Genomic DNA, 20,423 nt, shown 5'->3' on the forward strand with positions numbered 1-20,423 from the left:
GTATTTTTAATCATTTGAATCATTTGTCTCTGTCAGACAGAGACTCAATAAGGCATTTTGTCTCAACAAAGACACGCAGGAAAGAAAGGTCAGTGGAGCCTAAGTTTTGAAGACTGCTGGCATCCTTAATAACATCCTCCTGTTCTGCTCATCCTCTGAATGTTGTTAAACATCTTGACTGATCCACCCCTGCACTGTGGAGCTATGCTGCTGGACAAATGCGCCACCAAATTTGCAAATCACTACATCTCTTAGACATCTCTGTGTGTTTGTGACACTTGTAAGTCAGTTTACGTGAGCTTGACCTGGAGCTGTTTTTCTTGTCATTGGGATGTGAAATGATGCATACCCATGCTCCAGCAAAGAGAGACACACAACCATACACACTCACGATTGCCCTTGCGATGTACATGAGCACACACTGTACATATACACACTTAGATGCACCCTGATGGACGCATATGTTTATACAATCCTTATTAGACTCCCAAATATCTGTAGGTTTTAAACGGGTTGTCATCCCTTCCAGCCTGGGATTGCACGGATAGGAGATTGGTGATGGGGTGGATTTGGAGTGGATTTTATGTCTCTTCATCTTTGGACTCATAAACCCAGCTCAGAGCATAAATACCCCCAAGTTCTTAAATCATACCTAGGGAAATTAAATGTTCCCCCATAGTACAGAAAATTCCCAAGCATTAGTGAGACAGATTTGGGCTTTTGTCTTTTTGTTCTGAGCCGACTTCCAGGTAGCAGCCAACATCGGTGCACTTTTAACCTCTAATACGTAATTCATACATAATGGGCCAAACCTCATGCACTGAATACACATACTGAATTGTTGAACTGTTTCCATTAATTTAATTTCCAATTATTTATTGAAGAGATTTGCCACCTTATATATGCAGACATATTTTAAGTTTTATCCATTTTTAACTTTCTAATAAATTGACTGTTTCAGCTCTCCGAGTTGTGTTTTCATATCTTACATCTACTAATTACAGTATCTGGCAGCATTTTTGCCTGACAACTAAAGTCGACCTCCTTAACTGTTTTTTGTTGTCAGTCATGACTTTATTTGTTTTTACAGCTTTTTAGAGTAGATTATCCTGTATCTTTGATATGCTTAATAATCTAGGTTCTCCCTGGTTTTGTACCATGTGTGTTTCCATTGCTGTTGCCCAGCATCTTAAATTAGCTTCTCCTCCTGGGTTTTCTATGTGGGTGTAGAAATGGTGGGCTGCTGAAAGGATCTGGCAAAGCTTATGACGGGATAATCTGCACCTGTTCCTCTGGGCTAGGGCTAAAACAGGCCACAGCAGCACCCCACTGCACTTAAACAATCACGCAAACACACAATCACACATAAAGTGCAAATCAGTGGGATATTTTTCACTGATAATGTGTTGTCATCCAGTGACACATTTGGTATTTTATTATTTTTGAAGCTACAGCTGTAGAGAAACAATGCATGAGGGCTGAAAAATACTGTAACAATACAGTTACGACTTCCACTAGTACAACTATTATTGTTATATACCACTACTACTGACTTGCTGCCTAATAATACTAATAGTAAAATACATTATACTGTAATAATACTCTTAGTCATACAAGTTCAAGTTCCCTTTATTACCGCATGGCTAGGCTGGTGGAATTAATGTCGGTACAGATGGAACAGCTGTCAAAATACATCACATACAACACCAGTGCAAACATAAAGGACAGAAGTGCAAAGAGAAAAAAAACACACCGTAGCCTACACAGCTCCACACACCATACAATACAAGTAGACCAACTTTTGTGTATTCGTCAACTGTACAGCTTTGGGGAAGAAGCTCCGCTTAAGGTCTCCCGTCGTACCTCCTAGTGACCTGTACCCTCTGCCAGAGGGGAGACGCTGAGAAAGATGAAAAGATTCATGTTTGTGTGTGTGTGTGTACAATACAAATGTTGTAACAAGACTAACTAAAAATGTTTGCCAGAATAAGAATAATTATTGTGTAGTCAAGTTAAGTCAATTTTGTTTATATCGCACCAAATCACAACAGAAGTTTAATTATGTAATAAACAAGCTGCATTATATTATGAGAGATAGACAATGCCAGAGTCCAGTATTACAAATGTCTTGATAACACTTTCATTTCCAAATCCCAATACCACAACAGTGAAATATTATTACCAATCTGATATAAATCTCCTCCTTGATAGCTTTGTACATAATTTCGTTCTATGCTTTTTCTTGAGATACAACAGCTGGCTAAAAACTTGATGCATAAATTGTTGAGTTCTATTTCCCCATGAATATATAAATTTACAACATGACTCACAAGTTTAGCGTGCAGCAAGGAAAAGAAATTGAAATAATGTGTCAAAACATCGTATTTTTAGCTACAAAAAGGTTTGGTCATTCAGTGCAATAAATTCCATGACCTTCTCTACTGTAAGCTTTATTTTGTTGCTGTCTGAAGGCATTTTTTCCTGCTGCGCTGGCACACTTTTCTTCCCGGAGCTTATTGCCTGTATTCATGCATGCATCTATGACACATCCTTATGTATTACTCTTCTACAAGTTTTTCATATTAGGTTTGTGGTGTTTAACTTTCCAGTGCTAATTCTGCCCCGTGAAAATATTTGTTTTGCGAACTTTACGTCTTGTCTTTTTGCTCCTTTCTGCCTATGGTGTGAAATATATTCACACAGCTGTCATAAAGACAACAACAAACAAATATTTATATTGTATTGCAGTTTTTATCGTTTCTAATATACAGTGTGATCCAGTGTTTTTGTCTAAGTATCAAAAAGTAGTTCTACTGAGTTTGAGATAGGCAAATCCTCACCCTGTGTTGAATAATAGGCCAACATCAGCTAGATGCTGTAAATCATCAAATGTCTACATTAGTCTGTCTATATATTTTTCTCACTACACTTTTATTTTCCAGCTGGTAAATCTGTCCAAATATGGCACATTCTCTTCCATTAATTTACTACCTGCGGTTGCTCGGCATTTGGATGAGGTTTTAAATTTTGCCCCCCCCCCCCTCCTTGCGGACCCCCAAAGCATGGCAAACCCCCACTAAGAGAAAGCTAGGGTCCTCTGAGTCTTAGTAGCAGGGGGTAGTGGGAGAGGAGGACAGGGAGGAGAAGAGGGAAGTTAAAGCCTGTGGTGAATGTGTCAATCTTTCCTCAGTCGACTGAAAAAGCCGACACATTTAATGTCAGAGACATTTTTTTTTCCAGACATGGAATTCTGGTCAGATCTGTGCATTTAGGGACCTGCTGGGATGAGGCTTATGGAAGTAAGATCAACTCTGTATACCATCTCTGGAAATGCCTGTTGGGGAAACAACAGGGAGGCAGACTGTGGAATGAGATGGATTTCATGTGGGCACAGAGAGAGAGAGGTCTGGTGTGAAACTGCATTTTCAGTGTGGTTAGCGGCAATCATATACACATGTGCGTAGTACAGTATTAAATACACACACACAAACACGCACATTAAACCCTAAATAGGCTGACACGTCTATGATGCAGGCTGTAATTGCCCTTTTACTCTATTTTTTGCTACAGGATTTTTGCTCCACCAAATGCGGGGGTTAATGAAAGAAGCTCTTTGACACTGTGTGTATATTAGTGATCTATTTCTTCCCTGTAAGATGACTTATGTTGTGATAAAGGTCACAGAGGACAGCACACACATTCCCCATTGCTACATCTAAGTGACTGTGTTGTCTGTCTTTCAGCTGTGGGCATCCAGATGAAACTGGAGTTCTTTCAGAAGAAATTCTGGACTGCCAGTAGACAGGTACACACACACACACACTCACATCCTATTTTACACATTCACATGTACAATATACATTTTATAAACGTAGGAAGTTTTAATCTCCATAACCACATTGTTCTTATTCCCAACTACTCATTTCATAGTGGTTTGTTTTTCTTTTTTCTTTTTCTTTTGAAATAAAAACTTGATATGTTCCTACATACTATGAATAGTTAATGGCTCGAGGACCCATGAATGCTGTTTGAATGTTTTGGTAGAACTTTTAACACGTAAAGGTCATCAGTCTGTTTCTTTTGTCTTTTAAAAAATGACTTTGCAAGACAATAAATGTTTTCAGCTGACAGAAGGAATCTATGTTTCTAAACCAGACAGCCTAAATATTGGTGTGACACGTATGCAGAAACTTTTTTTTTTTTTTTTATCTTACAGTGTGCAGCTCTAGATGGAAAATGCTCCATAAGCTGTGATGATGAGGTCGGTCAGCCTAGATTCTCTCAATAAACCCTCCATGTTTCTGTCACTTTGACTTCTCACAACTACTTTAACACTTTCTTCAATTTAACAGAACATTAATTGCTACCTCATCGACAACAATGGCTTCGTTCTGGTAGCAGAAGACTATACGCTGGTGAGACATGTACACACAAACACACACAAATAATACACAAATATAGATATATTTTTGTTTTGCCATGCCAGTTCTACAACTCTTTCAGTCTTTTAGTTGAAATTCAGGTGTTATTTTAACTCAAGCCAGTTTTGATTGTCAGAAACATTGCATTTATGTACGCCATTGTGTTCTTGCCAGATCTTCCAGGTTCAACCTAAGGAATAACATTCAGTATGAACAATTTATCAAAATAATGTATCAATTTATATTGAGTCAGGGTTAAGATTACATCAAACATTGCATGTTTACCTCTTACATTTGCTTTCCTGTAATATAATAATTTTTCATATGCGTGATATTGTTGTTTAGACTGCTCTCAAGTAGACATGGTGCTGGCCCTAGCATATACCCTCTGCTTAGCTGTCACTAGACATGCTGTCACTCAAGCTTTGGCTCATCTAGAAGCCTCTCCGCTGGCTGTCACTGTCCTTCCCCTGCATGTTCTTTTTTTGTGTCTCTCACTTTCTTGCTTCATCTCAGCTGCTTTTTTTGCCTTTATTTGACAGACAGAGTAGAGACAGGAAACAAGGGAGAATGAGAAGGGTATGACATGCAACACAGGTCCCCCGGCCGGGAGTCAGACCATGGACGTTGCAGTTATGTGGTGTGCACCTTAACCATTAGGTCAACAGGGTGCCCCGAACTTGTTTCATCTCATTTCTATTATACAGTGAAAATGTCAGCGACTAACAAGACAACATAAATGTGATCTGTCAAAATGTTTTGGTTTTTTTTGTTGTTTTTTTTTTTAGTAAGGGGTTAGTTGGGGATCGGCCAGGCTGTGTCATTTCAGGCCACTTTTAGCTGTGTTATCTCTAGAGGGAGTTACAGGGTCGAGGTGCAGCTGAGGTGAGATTATGTGCCCTCCAGATGTAAAGAAATGTGGAGGGTGCAGCGAGATGAAAGGGGTGATTTAACCTCATAGAGCTCGGTCTTATATGGCTCATAGATGCTAATGGTTGATAACTGGTAGCTTTGTTCTTGGGACATCACCTGACCTGGGGCACTTTGGACAGGCATGGAGGTAAATCCTGATACTCGACTATAACACGGTCAGATATCTCAAGGTCATGAAGCATACACAACAACTTTGATAATGGATTCATCTCTTAGATCTTTTCTCAAGCCAAAATGTCATTTTTCTGCTTCTCAAATATGATAAATTGCTGCTTTTGTCTGTCATATAATTTTAAATTGAATGCCTTTTGATTTTGGACTGTTTGGTCCAAGTATTTCTTTGAGATGTCAACTTTGGCTTTGGGGAATTGTGATGGGCATTTTTCACTATTTTCTGACATTTCATGTGCTAAATAATTAATAGATTGTCAAATTTTAAAAAAAATGTCAGCCAGCTACTAGTGAGAACAGGTATAAGTTTACAGAAAGTGGTAGTAGATGCTGCTTTCTAGCACAGCTAAATCCAAAGATGAAATAATATGAGTATCCTGTATGATAGGTGTATATGTGTCAACTTTGTACCTGTCATTTCTAAGGGAATGTTAGTTATATTTTATTATGACTAGTTTTATTAAAGAAAATCTAATCTCATTTTTTTTTTCTTTCTCAGACAGGGAAATTTTTTGGAGAAGCAGAGGGAGCTGTAATGAGTAAGCTTCTGCAGATGGGCTCCTTCAAGAGGTAAGTATTACAACCTGCATGTGTGTGGGTGTGTGACTGTGCACTAGTACGTGCCAGCACAATTGTATGTATGAGTGTGTGTGTGTATGCATGTGTGTAAGTCTATGTGCATAATATCAGGCACACGGGCAGGCCACAAAATGAGAGTATGTCTCCATTCGCGCTGACAGCTCTTAACTTGGCCAATCGTGTTGAGCTATTGAGCGCTGACCTCCGACCCCTCGCTCAGCGGAGTCCTCCGTTTGGGGATTACAGCAAATCTTTTCCTGAAACGAAGGAATTAGGAGAAACTTGAAGTCACACACACACACACACACACACATGTGCACACAATTCACACATCTACCGCTCGTGTTTGCGCTGCGTTTTCTGGAAAACGCCAGGAGCAGTGGGTGGCGACTTTCTGCAATTAATTTGGAAATTTAACCCAGGAGGATACCGTTCCCAGTATAACAGAGCAGAAATGCAGAGAAGCAGACACACAGAGATATATTGTAGTTTGACTGTAGAGTCAAACTGTTATGGTCTAACATTTGTGGAATCTTAACTTAACTTAGATCCACAGTTAAGCATAAATTTAGATTGCACAGAAGCTTACAACCACATTTCCAATACTGCAGCAGGACTGTACCCAGTGTTCAGTTCTGCCTTTGGGACGTGGGTGAGAGAGATTTTTGCCATGCTGTCTCAGTGTATAAAAATCACGGGTGACAAATCATCGCACAAGTAGACAACCACGCCTGTTTATCATGGGGATGAACCTCAAAAGCTGACAGCAAATGGTTTACAGTCCCACTCATAAAAACAAAGAGGCTTACAAGTGCTTTCACTGAATCTTTAATGTCAGATGATGAGGGATTGTTTAAAATTGAGGACGACGTATGATGAGTGAATAATACGACTTGTGTATTAGCATGATGAGTAATAGAGCTTAAACTAATGAATCCAGTATGATCTGCGTTAACCCAGTGCCATCTGTAGAGAATTAATGCGTTATGTTGATGCACAGTTTATGTCTTGATTAAAAAACATTAAAGAGGTTTTCAAGTCCACCACTTAAAGTCGACACAAGCTGCCAGCCTGAATTTATCTGTCAGCGTCAAGACGGTAAATGAGGACAAATGTAGATAAATTATTTTCAGCTAATTTTGAATTGTCATCCTTTCAAACCAGCAATAGAAGGGGAAATCAATGAAAATGTTGAAAGTGGCACCCGTGCAAAGAAAATGAAGGGCATGCTCACACACCCACACACACACACACACACACATACAGTAATCCACACTCATAAACACACATTGCATTGGTATAAGTTTGCTGCTAACACCATTATGTGGCCTGGCTTAGTGCTAATTGGTTCCTGGCGGTGTGTTGGAGCTGTGTGTCACCGGTACTGTGACTGAGGTTTGAACATCGCCCAGGGCTGCGGATAGACTGAGCCTTCTCAGACATCACACACATGCTCGCACACACGTTCACACACAAAGTATTGTCAAGTATATAGGAATATATCCAAAGGTCATGTGAAAGAGTGTCCAGTGTGTATGTATACGTGTGTGTTAGGCACCCCTTCAATAACCTCACCCAGACATACGCAGACCTCACACCCTTAGGGTCTACTAAGCCCTTAAATCCTCCGATATCCCCCCCAATATCCCCAAATCATCTACACACACACCCACCTTCTGACATCACTTTGAGGAACCTCTCGGGAAGCTCTCGGCTTTCAGTCGCTTTCCTTTTCCCGTTCTTGCCACATCCATCCAATATATTATCCAAAGGTAAAGCAGCAGTTATAGCAGAGGTGGGATCTTTCCTTCCTGCTCCCACACAGCAGTCCAAAAGGCCCCGCAGGCATGAAACAGTATAGAGAATCAAGATTTTTATTACCTTATGCGGGTTATATCTTGCTTACAAAAGCATTACTTATGAAAAGTCAAATCTATAAAAATGTTCTATCTCTCTGCCTCACTTTATCGCTATTTCTGATGCCTCTGTCTTCTCTCTTCTATCTTTTATCTCCTCAGGGTCACTCTGTATGACTACCAGGCTCTATGTTGGGTCTATTCAGAGAGTAGTGACAGCGGACACACACTGTTGGATGTGAGTACTACATTTTTTTAACACTGTTCGATCTCTTGAAAATGCCTGGATAATGTAGTGTACAGTGCTCATTCAAATCTTCATGACTTTATGTTGTATGTTATTAGCGTTTGAGCAGTATTTTCTTTTTCTCTTTCTCTTCAGCCTTACTTTGCTTTCTTCTCAGCTGTGAAGTGGATTCTTACCGAGCTTGTCATGTAAGACTTCTGTGTATGAGAGAGTGTCGTGTGTCTGTTTGTAATAGTATAACCTCTCTCCATACATGTGCTTCTGAGGACTTGTATGGTGGCCTCTCCTGTCAGATCAGGTTAACTGTGTGTGTTTGTGAGTATATATCAACTGTATGTTTGTTTATGAGTCCCTCCACATGTACGTCAACGTGATCATCAGTGATCATGAGCGGTAATGGCTACCTGATGTTTCCTGTAGAGCGGGTACTCCCGTGATGCCATGTTGTGGTTGCTGATTCTTCCTGGGTGGTCTGTTGTCGCCACAGTGCATCATGGGAGGATTTAGCTGTCAGTGTTAATTTTATTGCCTGTCAAAGTTCGGACAATTTTGTGTCTTTGAAATATTAATGATAGTTTGATTTATGGGTTTCATTTTCCATCAATGTTTCACTCGCTCTTCGTCAAGTTTAAATATAAATAATTACATACAACTGACAGAAGCAAACACTTGATAAACAGACGTTGCACATAAATACACATCACATGCAAACCACAAAAAATAGTACATACAGCACTTACTACACCGTAATGATCAGTACACAGGCATAGACTGTAGTAAGCTCTACACAGAGGCACCTTGACATTAGTTAAACACATGTGAAATTAACATGCGAGCATGTTACTCAGAGCGTATACAGTACAGGAATTTTTAAAATAGTTATTATAATTTATTAAGTCATTTGTTATTAGGAAATACCAATGTATTATTGTCTTTACAATTACTTTTCATTACATTACTTTTTTGAAATTATATTCAGTAAGCACTGGCAGGACAAAGTAATCATCTACATGCACAGAATTAATTATGAGATGAAGAAAACACAACCTGTTATAACTGAAGATAATTTCCCAGATTACTCATGAAAAAAGTCAGATTAAGCACCAACCTGCAGGCTCTGGTAGGCATACCAATAACCAAGAACTCTCAATAGATATTAAACATTAATATTTTTTGGGAAAAAAAGTTTTCATGATTGATTTGATTCATAGCCTCAGAAGCAAATTAGAGGCACATGAACATGATGGAATTGAGTCTGTGGTAACTGGTTTGTTTTATTTTAGAGTAAAGCAGTAAATCTTTGCCATAGTTGGTTTGAAAGCCAAATTGTTTTTTATTTGTGAAAATAAGCATTTTATTCCTTACTGCAGAAACTTTTACTGTGTAGCTAAAACGTGATTTTGCAGTAGAGTGTGTTATACAGTATGTATTATATAAGCATGTGTTGGAGTGTATTGTTATGGTCGATGTTTTCTCCATATTTAGATTCTTGGTCGAGTTCAACTTGTACAGCTGGTGGCACTCTGACCTCACAGCTAAAGGTAAGAATAAACTCTTCAGGGATATACTTGCTCTCTCTATCTCTGTTTATGACACACACACACACACACACACACACACACACATACACATTAAAGTAAAAGTATACAGCTTATAATGGTAATAAAGTTTCATACACTGTACATACACATACATACGTACTGTACATTGTTTATGTACTAATAAATAAGTCTTGGTCCAGACATACAGAACTCTACATTGTGCACAAGATCTGCTCAAATTACTCATCAGATTTTTATTTTGCTGTAGTTAAAGAAGCCACAGTGGTCATATAATATGGACAATGTGCATAATTATTATTCTCTAAAAATTGTTGTATCTAATAATATAGAAAAATAATCAAGATCAGTTCATTTTCACTGTACTTCTGTGTAGCTAGAACATACTAAATTTGACTGCAGATTGCTACCATTTTAACCGGTATGCATTTTTAAAAATATTTTTCTTCAAATATAGTTTGAAAACCGCTTTGCCCCAGATTCTCACTAGAAGTTTTTATTGAAGGGCCTGAATTACATGACAGTCAAGGACTGTCAAAAGTGGTCTATGTATTTTTTTTCATGTTGACTTATACTCTCAGAAACAGAAAAAAGGTAAAATTAGTTTATCTCATTTTCATGGTAAATACCAGAAACAGCAGATATTCTCTTGTAAATTAAACAAATATACCTTCAAAACAACAGAACAACAACAGCTAGAAAAGAAACAGAAAAACAGGAAAAACATTTTCTTGTAAACTTGAAAATCATCTTTCAAGTTATATATTTATCCAATTTTAGAAACAGGCAGATGGTCTCATGGATGTCATAGTTTCCAAATAAGATCTCGAATTATAATCTTAATATAATCCTTTTTAAATGTAACACCTACAATAAAACTATCTCAAAGTTCATATAAAGCTTATATCTTAACATAACCATGCGCAGTGGTGAATGGTTTGTTTTTTTTTGGTTTCAGAAATATTTTTATAAAATGTTTAAAATAGTTTTTATGCTTTTTGCATTATTCTTTCCTGTCTCACAAAGGAGAGAAAAGAAATTAGGTCATCAATTTTACATCTGCCAATGAAAACATTAACATTTTTTAAAACCAAAATCAAATAATCCTTTCTTTTCTAATTTAATTTCATTTAATTTAATTTTTTCATATCTGAAAGAACAATCCACAGACTAAAACATACACTGACCCATTAACAAAGTTCATTTCATGCAGAATAAACAACCAGTGTCCTCAGAACTGACCTCCTGCCTTCATCTCCGCCATCTCCCCTCCATTTCCTCTTGGTCTGAGTCAGTGTGACCACTGGAAAAACAGAATAAAGAGGCACAATCCAAAACCTAAAAGTAAAAATGGCAGAACATAAGATTACCTCAAGTGACCTCAGTGTTAGAGAGGGTGTGTGTGTGTGTGCATGTCTGTCTGCGCACACATTTATATTTGTTTGTGTGTCCAGAGGGGTTATACTTGATGGTTTTATGATCTGTAAGGATGTGTGTCATATTGGTAGTGGTGGGAAGTAATATCCGCTTTATAACAGGAGAAAAAAGGCCTCTTTCTCTCTCTTTTCTCCTTATTCTGTCTTTCTTTCTTTCTTCCTTTCTCCCCTTCTCTGGTTTATGTCTTCTTTCTTTTTCTCTCTCACTTTCTTCCATGCTCGCACACACATACTCATGTGATCCCTGCCGAGTTATGAACACTGTGATGCCTAATGCTTTATAGAGTGTTGAATACTGTTTGCCTGTCTGGAATTAAAGCCTCTCTAAGCAGCATTTTGTAATATTAATTCTAGCCAAAACTAATATGAAAATATTTTGTATGTGAAAGTGAGAGAGGAGACAGAGAGAGAGTGAGAGAACCACAAAATGAAAGTCTATAAAATGCTTTCCTTGCACACTCTTATCCTGAATGAAGTGAAGCTGGGCATCGCTGCTCGCCAAGCAGTCGAGACAATTTCACAGCTGGCTAGCCTCAGGTCTTAGCAGCACTTTCTATATCTTTTTACAATAGAGACATAGGCCTGTGACACACAGCTGAAACACCCCAATTTAGCAGCCCGTAACCCAATCTACACAGCCTATCAAGCTGAACTAATCCCAGACGTTTATACATGTCGGCTGTGTTTCTCGTAAGCATATAGTTTATATACAGCTGTACCCACACACACACACATACTTTCACACAATAATGCCGCACTGCTGACACCCATTAATTAAAGCACTCCATTCAAATCACACACATAATCCACCATCTTTAGAAATCTGTGCTGTGTTGTAAAAATGTGCGTAGCTTGTGTGAGCTTATGTGTGTAGCTTGTGTGAGCTTATGAAGTAGAGCCACGTATCTTGAAATGTTTATGTTTAATATGCAAATTAGGATTACATTAACCCCTGCTTTAAGAAGAGTGTTTTAAAATGGACCCAAGTAGAAAACTGCCTCATTTTGCTCCCCCTCCTCTTTCCGAGTTGTAGCATGGTTTCAGACCTCTGGGTGGCAGGAGAGTTCAAGTAATGTTGTGGGAATGTCTGGCCTAGATTTATACTGGAAATATCTCCAGCAGGACAAGAGGCAGCTCTGGTTCACAAATGCTGTGTTCTTTCAAACTTGTATATTTGCAGGGATGTGGTGTGTTTGCTTGCAATCTGTTTGCACAACTATTTTAAATGTATATTTGACTTTGAAATGAATAGTTCCATGAATTTCTCACCAACTCTGACTCAATTTCTTTCTTTCTCTCTTTTTCCCTTTCCTCTTTTCTTTCCTTACTTCCAGCTCAAAGGATAGGTCGGACCATGCAGGTACCATGTGACACAGAGTACCCAGCCTTTGTATCCGAGAGAACCATCAAAGAAAACACAGGAAACATCGACTGTGACGGCTGCATCAAGTACGAAACACACAAACAGACACATGTGAACATGCTCGAACAATACAGAAGCAACAACAATAACAATCTGAATATCTATCCACTGTAAAATATCTCGGATATCAGTCGGCCGCTGCGCTCCATAAAACAAGCTAACAATGAAAAATGAATTATCCCGTTAACTCTCATCATTGCGAAATATTTTCATCTCTGTAATCCCTGATAATGAGAAACATGTTTAAATCATTTGTTGTCTGTTGAAAACACTTTTATCCAGGCAATCCATTAGAGACACACAGACACCCACTCTCTCCTCCGGCAGTTTGAAATACAAGGCATTTAGAGATGAGGGAGAGAGGTGGAAAAAAGGCTTCCTTTAAAAATGGGAAAATGAGTGTGGTCCCCATTAACAATTTGGGCTTTTCTGTCAGGCAATTGTGGGGTGTTCTCTGGATCCCTCCAATGGGCCCTTCATTGCTCCCAGCTGTGGAACTGCCAGGGAAGCTCAGAACCCTGTGTGTGTCTGTGTCTGTGTGTACGCACGCGCCCGCACATGAGTGCGTGTTTTCCTTGTGTGTCTGCTGCTGGTACAGCCCCACAAGGTCAGCAGGGTAACCACTGCCCTGGGTGCCAGGAGTAAAATGCGGTTGGGGATGCAGTCAGACCCCAAACACACATGCTGTACACACACATACACATATTGTAGCACTGTCTCACACACTCACACCCACCCACACACACATGACAGAAACGTGCTCCAGAGAAGAATGGCCTCATCTCCAACGATGACACCAGAACCGGGATTAGCAGGCATGGCTGTGTGTTCTGAGCAACATGCCGCCTTCAGATAAATCTTTTTTAAAGCACAATGAATTTGACAAAGTAAAATGGAGTTTTTATTTCAGTTATGTGGAATTTTATAGCTCATATTAGTAATAGAGGATATTGGTGATAAACATCTGTTTCACGTTACAGGCTGACTGAGACCTTTCTCTCATATTTTCATTGGGACACGTGTGTGTGCTTTATGCTCTAGGAAATATACTCTAAGCTCATGCCTGTAAAACCTCTCTTTACTGTATTTTGACTGTGTGTGTGCATGTGTGTGTGTGATGTCAGTATTTGTATTTGTCTATCACTTCCCGATGGGTGAGACAGAGTGGCAAAACACAAACAGCATTGAAATCTAGTGAGTTTTATAATAATGTAAGTGTCCTTACAGGATGATTTACCTCTATTAATGTGTTGCCAGCCTCTCTAGAAGGTAACGTGAGATTTTGGACAGAGTGTGTCATGTCTCTAACCAAAGAAGTTCTTCAAGGGGACTATTAGCAACAATACTCACAGCCGTATATCCTACCGCTTCATAGGCTCTTTTTCTTTCTCTCAACCGTCCCAGACGAGCCATGTCCCTAAAAGAGAGAGGTTCAAAGTTGCAATGAGCTACAGTTTCAGTGCTGGAGTCAGACATGTAGACATGGTTTCATCTGTTAGAGATTCTTAAAGCATATCTGTCTCTTTTTCCTGGGTCACAATAAAAGCCATGGTACCATAGGTATGTATATTATGAAGTCGTTACTCCCAGCATGCTGTCAGACAACAGTAATGAAATAATTTAATTTCCTTAACACAGCTGTTTAAACATATTTACTGCCTCGTAAGACATAGTCTTTGATAACATAGAATAGAATTGGTATAGCAATCTTTATGGATCCGGACTTTGTAATTTTGATAATGATTGACTATCAGTCATGTATAATTGTGTCTTAATAACTGTTATGTTTTTATTAGAATTATATACAGGTGAGTGTTGATTTTTTCATGTCAAATAAAGTTCACATTTTTACATGTTTATTCAAGTTACAGTAATTATGTTCATTTTTAGTTTTCAATTTTCTTTGCAAATAGTCATATTTTACCCATTTGATGATTTTTATTATAATATTTCAGCTGCATTTGCACCAACAGCAGCTCCAAGTTAGAAATCTAAAAATAATCTTGAAATCTCTTACTAGAGTCCCCCTACTTGTGTATATTGGAATCATGTAAAATGTGTAAAAAGGCTTAGAAAGAGAATACTGTAATCATGATGCCCATTTCCTCCCAAAAGTAATAAGAGAAATGGAAATAAAATGACAGCATTGCTCTGAAAACTGGCCGGGCTGTTAGTTGGGATTTTAATGGAGCAATGTCAACTCACTAAATTAGTAATTGTTAAATTACACACAGTAATTACTAGTCATATTTCTCAAATGTGATGACAGATATTTCTGAAAACCATACCGTACATGCACTTATGGTTAAGTTATGTAATGATTAAATGGTTGAAAAAATGTGAACCTTCTAGAAAAACTGCTACATTTCTGCATCAAAAGCAAAGCATTCAAACTTTATGAAGTTCGGAGAATTATCATCACCTTATCATAGCTCTGACCCCTAAAATGAGTGTCAGTACAGTTGACACTGGAGAGATAAAAACTTTTCCTTCGTGATCTAAAAGTGTTGATAAGCCGTGCTTTATCAGCTTCAGCTACAGATTGTGTGGTATGTTTTGTCAGAAATTTGAGAAGAAGACATGTTCTGTCACCACGTCTTCGTGTGTGTTTTTATCTTTTCCTACAGTACGTCTAACAAGCTCTCAATTTCTTTCCGTCTAACTCCCTTTGTCTTTCTTTCTGTCATTAAAAGGGTCCTCTGTCTCTGCCGTTCTCTGTCTTTTCTCAGAGAAACATATTGATTGTCTTTGTTGTCAGTTTCTTTACAGTCTGTGTTTGTTTGTGAGAGTATGCATTACGTATGTGTGTGTGTGTGTGTGTGTATGTGTGTGTGCATTCATATGCGGTGTAGTGCTCCCTTTCCCAGCACTGGGTATGTTCAAGGCCAGCAGCTGTGCTGTCAGGATGTGTTTAAGTCTTTTTCTCCAAGAACACTTGCTCTGCTTTCTATCAGTGGGCTGAGCTGGGCCGGCCCAGCGCTGTGCAGGGGTGAGCACAGATTATTAAACATCAGCAGATCCTAATTCACCGTGATTGGGACTGGCTTGGCCTATATGCTGGGCTGGTTTGGTTGGGTTTGGTTGGTCACGGTGGGATGACTGTATTAGAGTGCGGTGGATTGGTGCTACTCAGGGATTGGAGGCTGTTTGTGGTCAGATTAAATTGGTCATGGTATTAAATTAGCATGGGTGGAGGTATTTCTGTAGATACTAGGTTCTGCTGTGACCTACCAGGTCTCTCCCTCTCTATTTTAGTTCCTGTTCACCTTCACAAGAGTTTAGAGAGTGTACGCATGTATATTTTTGCATCTGTGTGTGTTCACTCAGTCACACGTGCACGTTCTCATACGTGCCTGATAAATGCCTCACCGTGAACTCAATAAATCACCCAGCTGCAGCAGAAGAGAGAGAGGGAGAGAAGCAAGAGATAAAGAAAGAGAGGGTGACAGAAAGAAGAGATCATCTTTACGACCTCTCTTCTTCATAAAGCTTATCCTCGGTCATAAATCACTGGCCAGGAGGCCGAGGCTAGGCCTGATCTCTCAGGCCAGTAAAACACAGCCATGGGAAGCTATGAGCACAAAAGTGTGGTTCCCATTTGACTCCCTTTGCAGTGTTTTATATTCGGCAACACTTCATTGGTGCTTGCCTTGGATAGGATATAACAAAGACAAAAGAGAAAGAAAGGAAGAGGTTGAGGAAGAGAAGGGGATGGAGTGAGTTAGAGAAGTATGTGCATACTTTATATGTGTGTCTGTTGGTGTGAGTCTGTCTATGTCTCTATGTTTATTGACAGCTGGCGGTGAGACAACTCATCCTCTTGACATGCGTCCAGTGTTGTCTCTTCAGTGCTTCTCTTCTGTACCGGGGGAGAATTTGAACATTCATAACACAAATCCTTTGACACACATGGAAATTTACATCATACCCATGCGCCTTGTCTACTTGCCAATCCAACTCTCAAGCCTCCCTCCCTCTCCCTTCTTACTCCCTCATCTTTTTCTGTCTGGCTATCTGTGCTGTGATTGGCAGGTCCTTTGTGATCCAGCAGATCCCCAGCAGTAATCTCTTCATGGTGGTGGTGGACAACAAGTGTGACTGCAGCATGTTTGAGCCAATCACCATGGACCCCATCGAAATCATGTATATCCTTTACTGGGCAAAGACTGCAGGGGGATAGGGGGATGGAACACAGGAGATTTAGGGCTCTGGCTATCCTGGGATGACTGAGATGTGGATTACAGCAAGAGTGCTACATTTTCAAAGAAAAACTTAGTTAAAAGTGTGAGTGAATGCTTCTTGAACACAACCTCAAATGTTTTTTGACAGCTGTCGCAACCTTCCATGGCTGTTTCTCCCGAACTGAGAAAAATAACAATATTACTTGATTATGGTTTTAATGGTGAGTTCTGTTCTCTTCCACCGCATGACTTCCTGCGTCAGAATCATTGTCAGAGTTTGTTTGCCCTCTTCCTCTTTCTGTGCATGAAAGAGATGGGAGCGTTGTGGGGGACCAGATCTGAAGCCGAGGATCTGTCAGTTTCAGAGTGTCTTCTGAGTGTGTGTGTGTGTGTGTGCACGCGCGTGTGTGTGTGCTTGAGTCTTTGTTTGGACTGTGTTACACAACAGCCCACGCGGTGATGGAGTACTGATCAATAGCAGACACAGCTCTGAGTGGAGTCAGACTGAAGGAACTCAGCTCGTCACCACATACCCGGGTTGGAATCTCCTATTTTGTACATTTCTCTGAAATTTTTATGCAGTACAATCATGCTGTATATACTGTACATGTCCACCACTGTTTATTTTTTTTGTGGAGTGCTTACTCTAGCATAAAGCTTGCCATTCTGTTGCTATGCAACAAAATAAAACTCATGCAACATAGCTCAAAATCTGCTCTTTTTTTTTTGCGCGCCGTTCTGTGCGCAAAATATCCCTGCTTCCAAAAGAACCTCTTTCCATGGTGCACTCAAAAACATGCATTCCTTTCCATTATAAACAAGAAATACACTCCGGTAGGAAAACACCCTGCAGACGATACACATCTGTCTGTTATTGCCTTAACTACAGCTGCACATAATGAGTCTCTCAAGTGTGAGAGACTGAAGATGCAAAAGGACAGGAGGCGCCCAGATACCTGTCACCCATTTCACCCAGAGGTATTCGCATCAGACACACACTCACACACTCATCATTAAAGTACTCTTCGTAATAAACGCTCTACTTCTGCTTTTGCATTTTATTAAAATATTCCATATCTGTGCAGCATCTTTGTGTTTTCTCCCCATTCTGTCTTTAGGAAAACTCAATGGAGTGCGGAGGAGCTGTGAGTCTCACCCCATCCTTCGCCGCAACACTGCTCTGCATCCTCCTGGTGCTGTTCCCTAGGTGACCAGAGCTGGCCACGCCTCTCCATCCAGAACTTCACTTGGCTCGGCATGCAAAAGAATCGCAACGAAGCCACAGAAAAAAACACTCCTGCCCCTCATAAAATTGTGCCCAATTTCAACTCACCATCTACAAAGCCCTTAGCCCTGAGGTACCTCCCTACTACGCACTTATTTGAAAGGATTGATAATGGATAGCTGCTAAGTAGTGATCATTAAGGTGCTTTAGCAATATCACATGCACGGATGGCTTTTTGGGGAGATGCAAAGTTTTGAACATCGTAATAATGCTAATAATGCACTTAGTAGCTTAAAGACTGCACAAGTGGTCCAGTAAAACCCACTGACATTCACACCACTATGTTCAGTCCTTTCAGGTAGCAGCTAAGGGCTCGGGTCTGTAGCTGGGCTTGGAACTGGGCATTAGAGCCACGTAACACCCATGTGGAGAAAGACAGTCGCACCTTCCTCTGGCCCACTCTGACTTTTCATGGACAATTAAGATTCTGAAGATAAAAAAAAAATAAAAAAAGATGAAGATGATTATATGTGGCTGGGGTTATAATAAAATGTTTGTCTAATGATCTTTTTTTTTCATTATGAGAAAAAGATATGTTCAAGTAAATATATGAAGAAAAAAAAAAGAGTTTTATTTATGATTTGCAAGTGGTACCCATAAACTGTGACTATGAGATTTTGAGTCCTCTGACGTGAGTGGTTGTTAATATTTGAGCTTTGCCTTATTGAACGATATTGGTCCTGTTTGTGTACTTTTGAAATAAAATGATGTTTAAAATTTATGATGTTGTCAAAAAGGCTCTTAGCAACACAGACCTTGAAAAGAACAATAGAATTAATATAAAGCATCAGTTCTCTTCCCGATCGATTGTTCTATTGTTGTTGGCAGGACTGACTGATTAATACGATATCTGCTCTTAGTGGTTGGCTGTTGGAAATTGTTTGGCTGGCTTTTGACCTCCACATGAACAGAAATGTGGCAGGCATTTGTGTGTGTGTGTGTGTGTGTGTGTGTGTGTGTGTATGTATGTGTGTGCATCTGGTGTTTCGCTACTCTGACATTTATGTATGCCTCTGCCCCGGAGGCGTATCCCCCACACAAAGAGAGACAATAGAGACCATGACACTCAAATTGAAGGCCAACCACAACATACATCTGTATTTGTTTAGGAAATAGACACAAACAATCTTTCGACATTTTCTGACAAACACACATATGTGCGTATAAGAATAGGATTCCTGTGCCATGCCTGGCCAGCTCTTAATTTGTTTGTATGTGCGTTCAGAGAAGCACAATAAGTAACAACAGAGAAGTTCTCAGAGATCCTGTCATTGTCGGCAGGAGGCCGCTCGGCTGTGGTCTCCATGTCAACACGAAAGTCCCTGTGGTCAACAGCGGGACATGCTTCGTCTCCCTCTCTTTCCCCACTTCTCAGGCAGCCAGTTCTCCTAACCCCCACTTCGTCCTCCACTGACAAGGTAAAGCTCACCCTCCTAGTGGTCTAATCTGTTTTGCACTGTTTCACTGATCTTGTCCCTTGAGCAGAACTGTGCGACTCTCTAATCATTCCCAGCTCATCCTGTTCTTCCTCTTTCTATGGTCCAAAGACTCCCTGACTTGCTGGTGGGTCATTTATCACTCCATAATGGGATTGGAGCTGTTTTGGGTCAACACGCATCCAATCCGGTCTGTGATTCCTTCCTGTTTGCCAGATGAGTTATGGGAAAGTGCATCCAATGTGTGTACAAAAGGCAGGCTTGGGAAAGCTCTTTCTGGGGAGTTGCCACAATGGCAGCCCTGTTGCCACCTCTGGTTCATTTGACTGATAAATGCTCATCTCTGTTTTCCGTAAGCTGTTTTCCCCACACAGTGTTAGGGGAAATATAACCCACGTAGACGCTAAAAGGCACACAAATGCATACCGACACTCTCCAAATTTTCCCACAACACGCACAGCTCATACAATCCTTATGCAAGTGACAAAAGAAGTCTGTGTGATTATGTCAAACAATAATTGTCACTTATTAACACTGGTAAAAAAGAAAAAGTCGACCAAACTAGATGGGAAAAAAGAAAGACTATGTCTCAAAAAAGGCATTTCTGTTTTTATTAAAGCATAAACGTGTGTCTTTACTGGTTTGGCTCAGCACACAGATGTGTGGATAAGCCAGTTCACATCTATAACCCCTGTCCATCAAAAGAGACACATTTAAAGACATAACGAGAGAGGAAACATCACTGAAGTTATTTTATGGGAAGGTGTCCACATTCTTTGCCAATGATCCGATCTGCTTTGCTGCTTGTGGTGGGAAGGAACCCCTGAGAGAGGAGTCACTGATCACTGGGACACAATGCCCTGAAGGGGCCCAGCAGTTCAAAACACACCCATTCA

At 39.9% G+C, this 20,423-nt stretch overlaps 1 protein-coding gene across 4 annotated transcripts in view; it reads left to right on the top strand.

Moving 5' to 3' along the window:
• Positions 1–18,812, top strand: part of LOC137184579 (voltage-dependent calcium channel subunit alpha-2/delta-3-like) — a 133,168-nt gene extending 114,356 nt beyond the window's left edge. For 3 of the 4 annotated variants that reach the window (XM_067592374.1, XM_067592375.1, XM_067592376.1), the window contains 11 exons: positions 3,744–3,805; positions 4,217–4,261; positions 4,353–4,415; positions 6,025–6,095; positions 8,123–8,198; positions 8,343–8,395; positions 9,693–9,748; positions 12,537–12,651; positions 16,658–16,770; positions 17,702–17,784; positions 17,925–18,812. In XM_067592374.1, coding sequence (XP_067448475.1) covers positions 3,744–3,805; positions 4,217–4,261; positions 4,353–4,415; positions 6,025–6,095; positions 8,123–8,198; positions 8,343–8,395; positions 9,693–9,748; positions 12,537–12,651; positions 16,658–16,770; positions 17,702–17,784; positions 17,925–18,017 — 830 coding nt within the window. In that variant the 3' untranslated portion in view covers positions 18,018–18,812. Of the gene's footprint in view, positions 1–3,743; positions 3,806–4,216; positions 4,262–4,352; positions 4,416–4,963; positions 5,554–6,024; positions 6,096–8,122; positions 8,199–8,342; positions 8,396–9,692; positions 9,749–12,536; positions 12,652–16,657; positions 16,771–17,701; positions 17,785–17,924 lie in introns of those variants that run through there. The other variant, XM_067592377.1, reaches the window with a different exon arrangement.
• Positions 18,813–20,423: the final 1,611 nt, after the last annotated feature.

The sequence above is a fragment of the Thunnus thynnus genome, chromosome 6 (assembly GCF_963924715.1).
Source record: "Thunnus thynnus chromosome 6, fThuThy2.1, whole genome shotgun sequence".
NCBI classification, from domain to species: domain Eukaryota; kingdom Metazoa; phylum Chordata; class Actinopteri; order Scombriformes; family Scombridae; genus Thunnus; species Thunnus thynnus.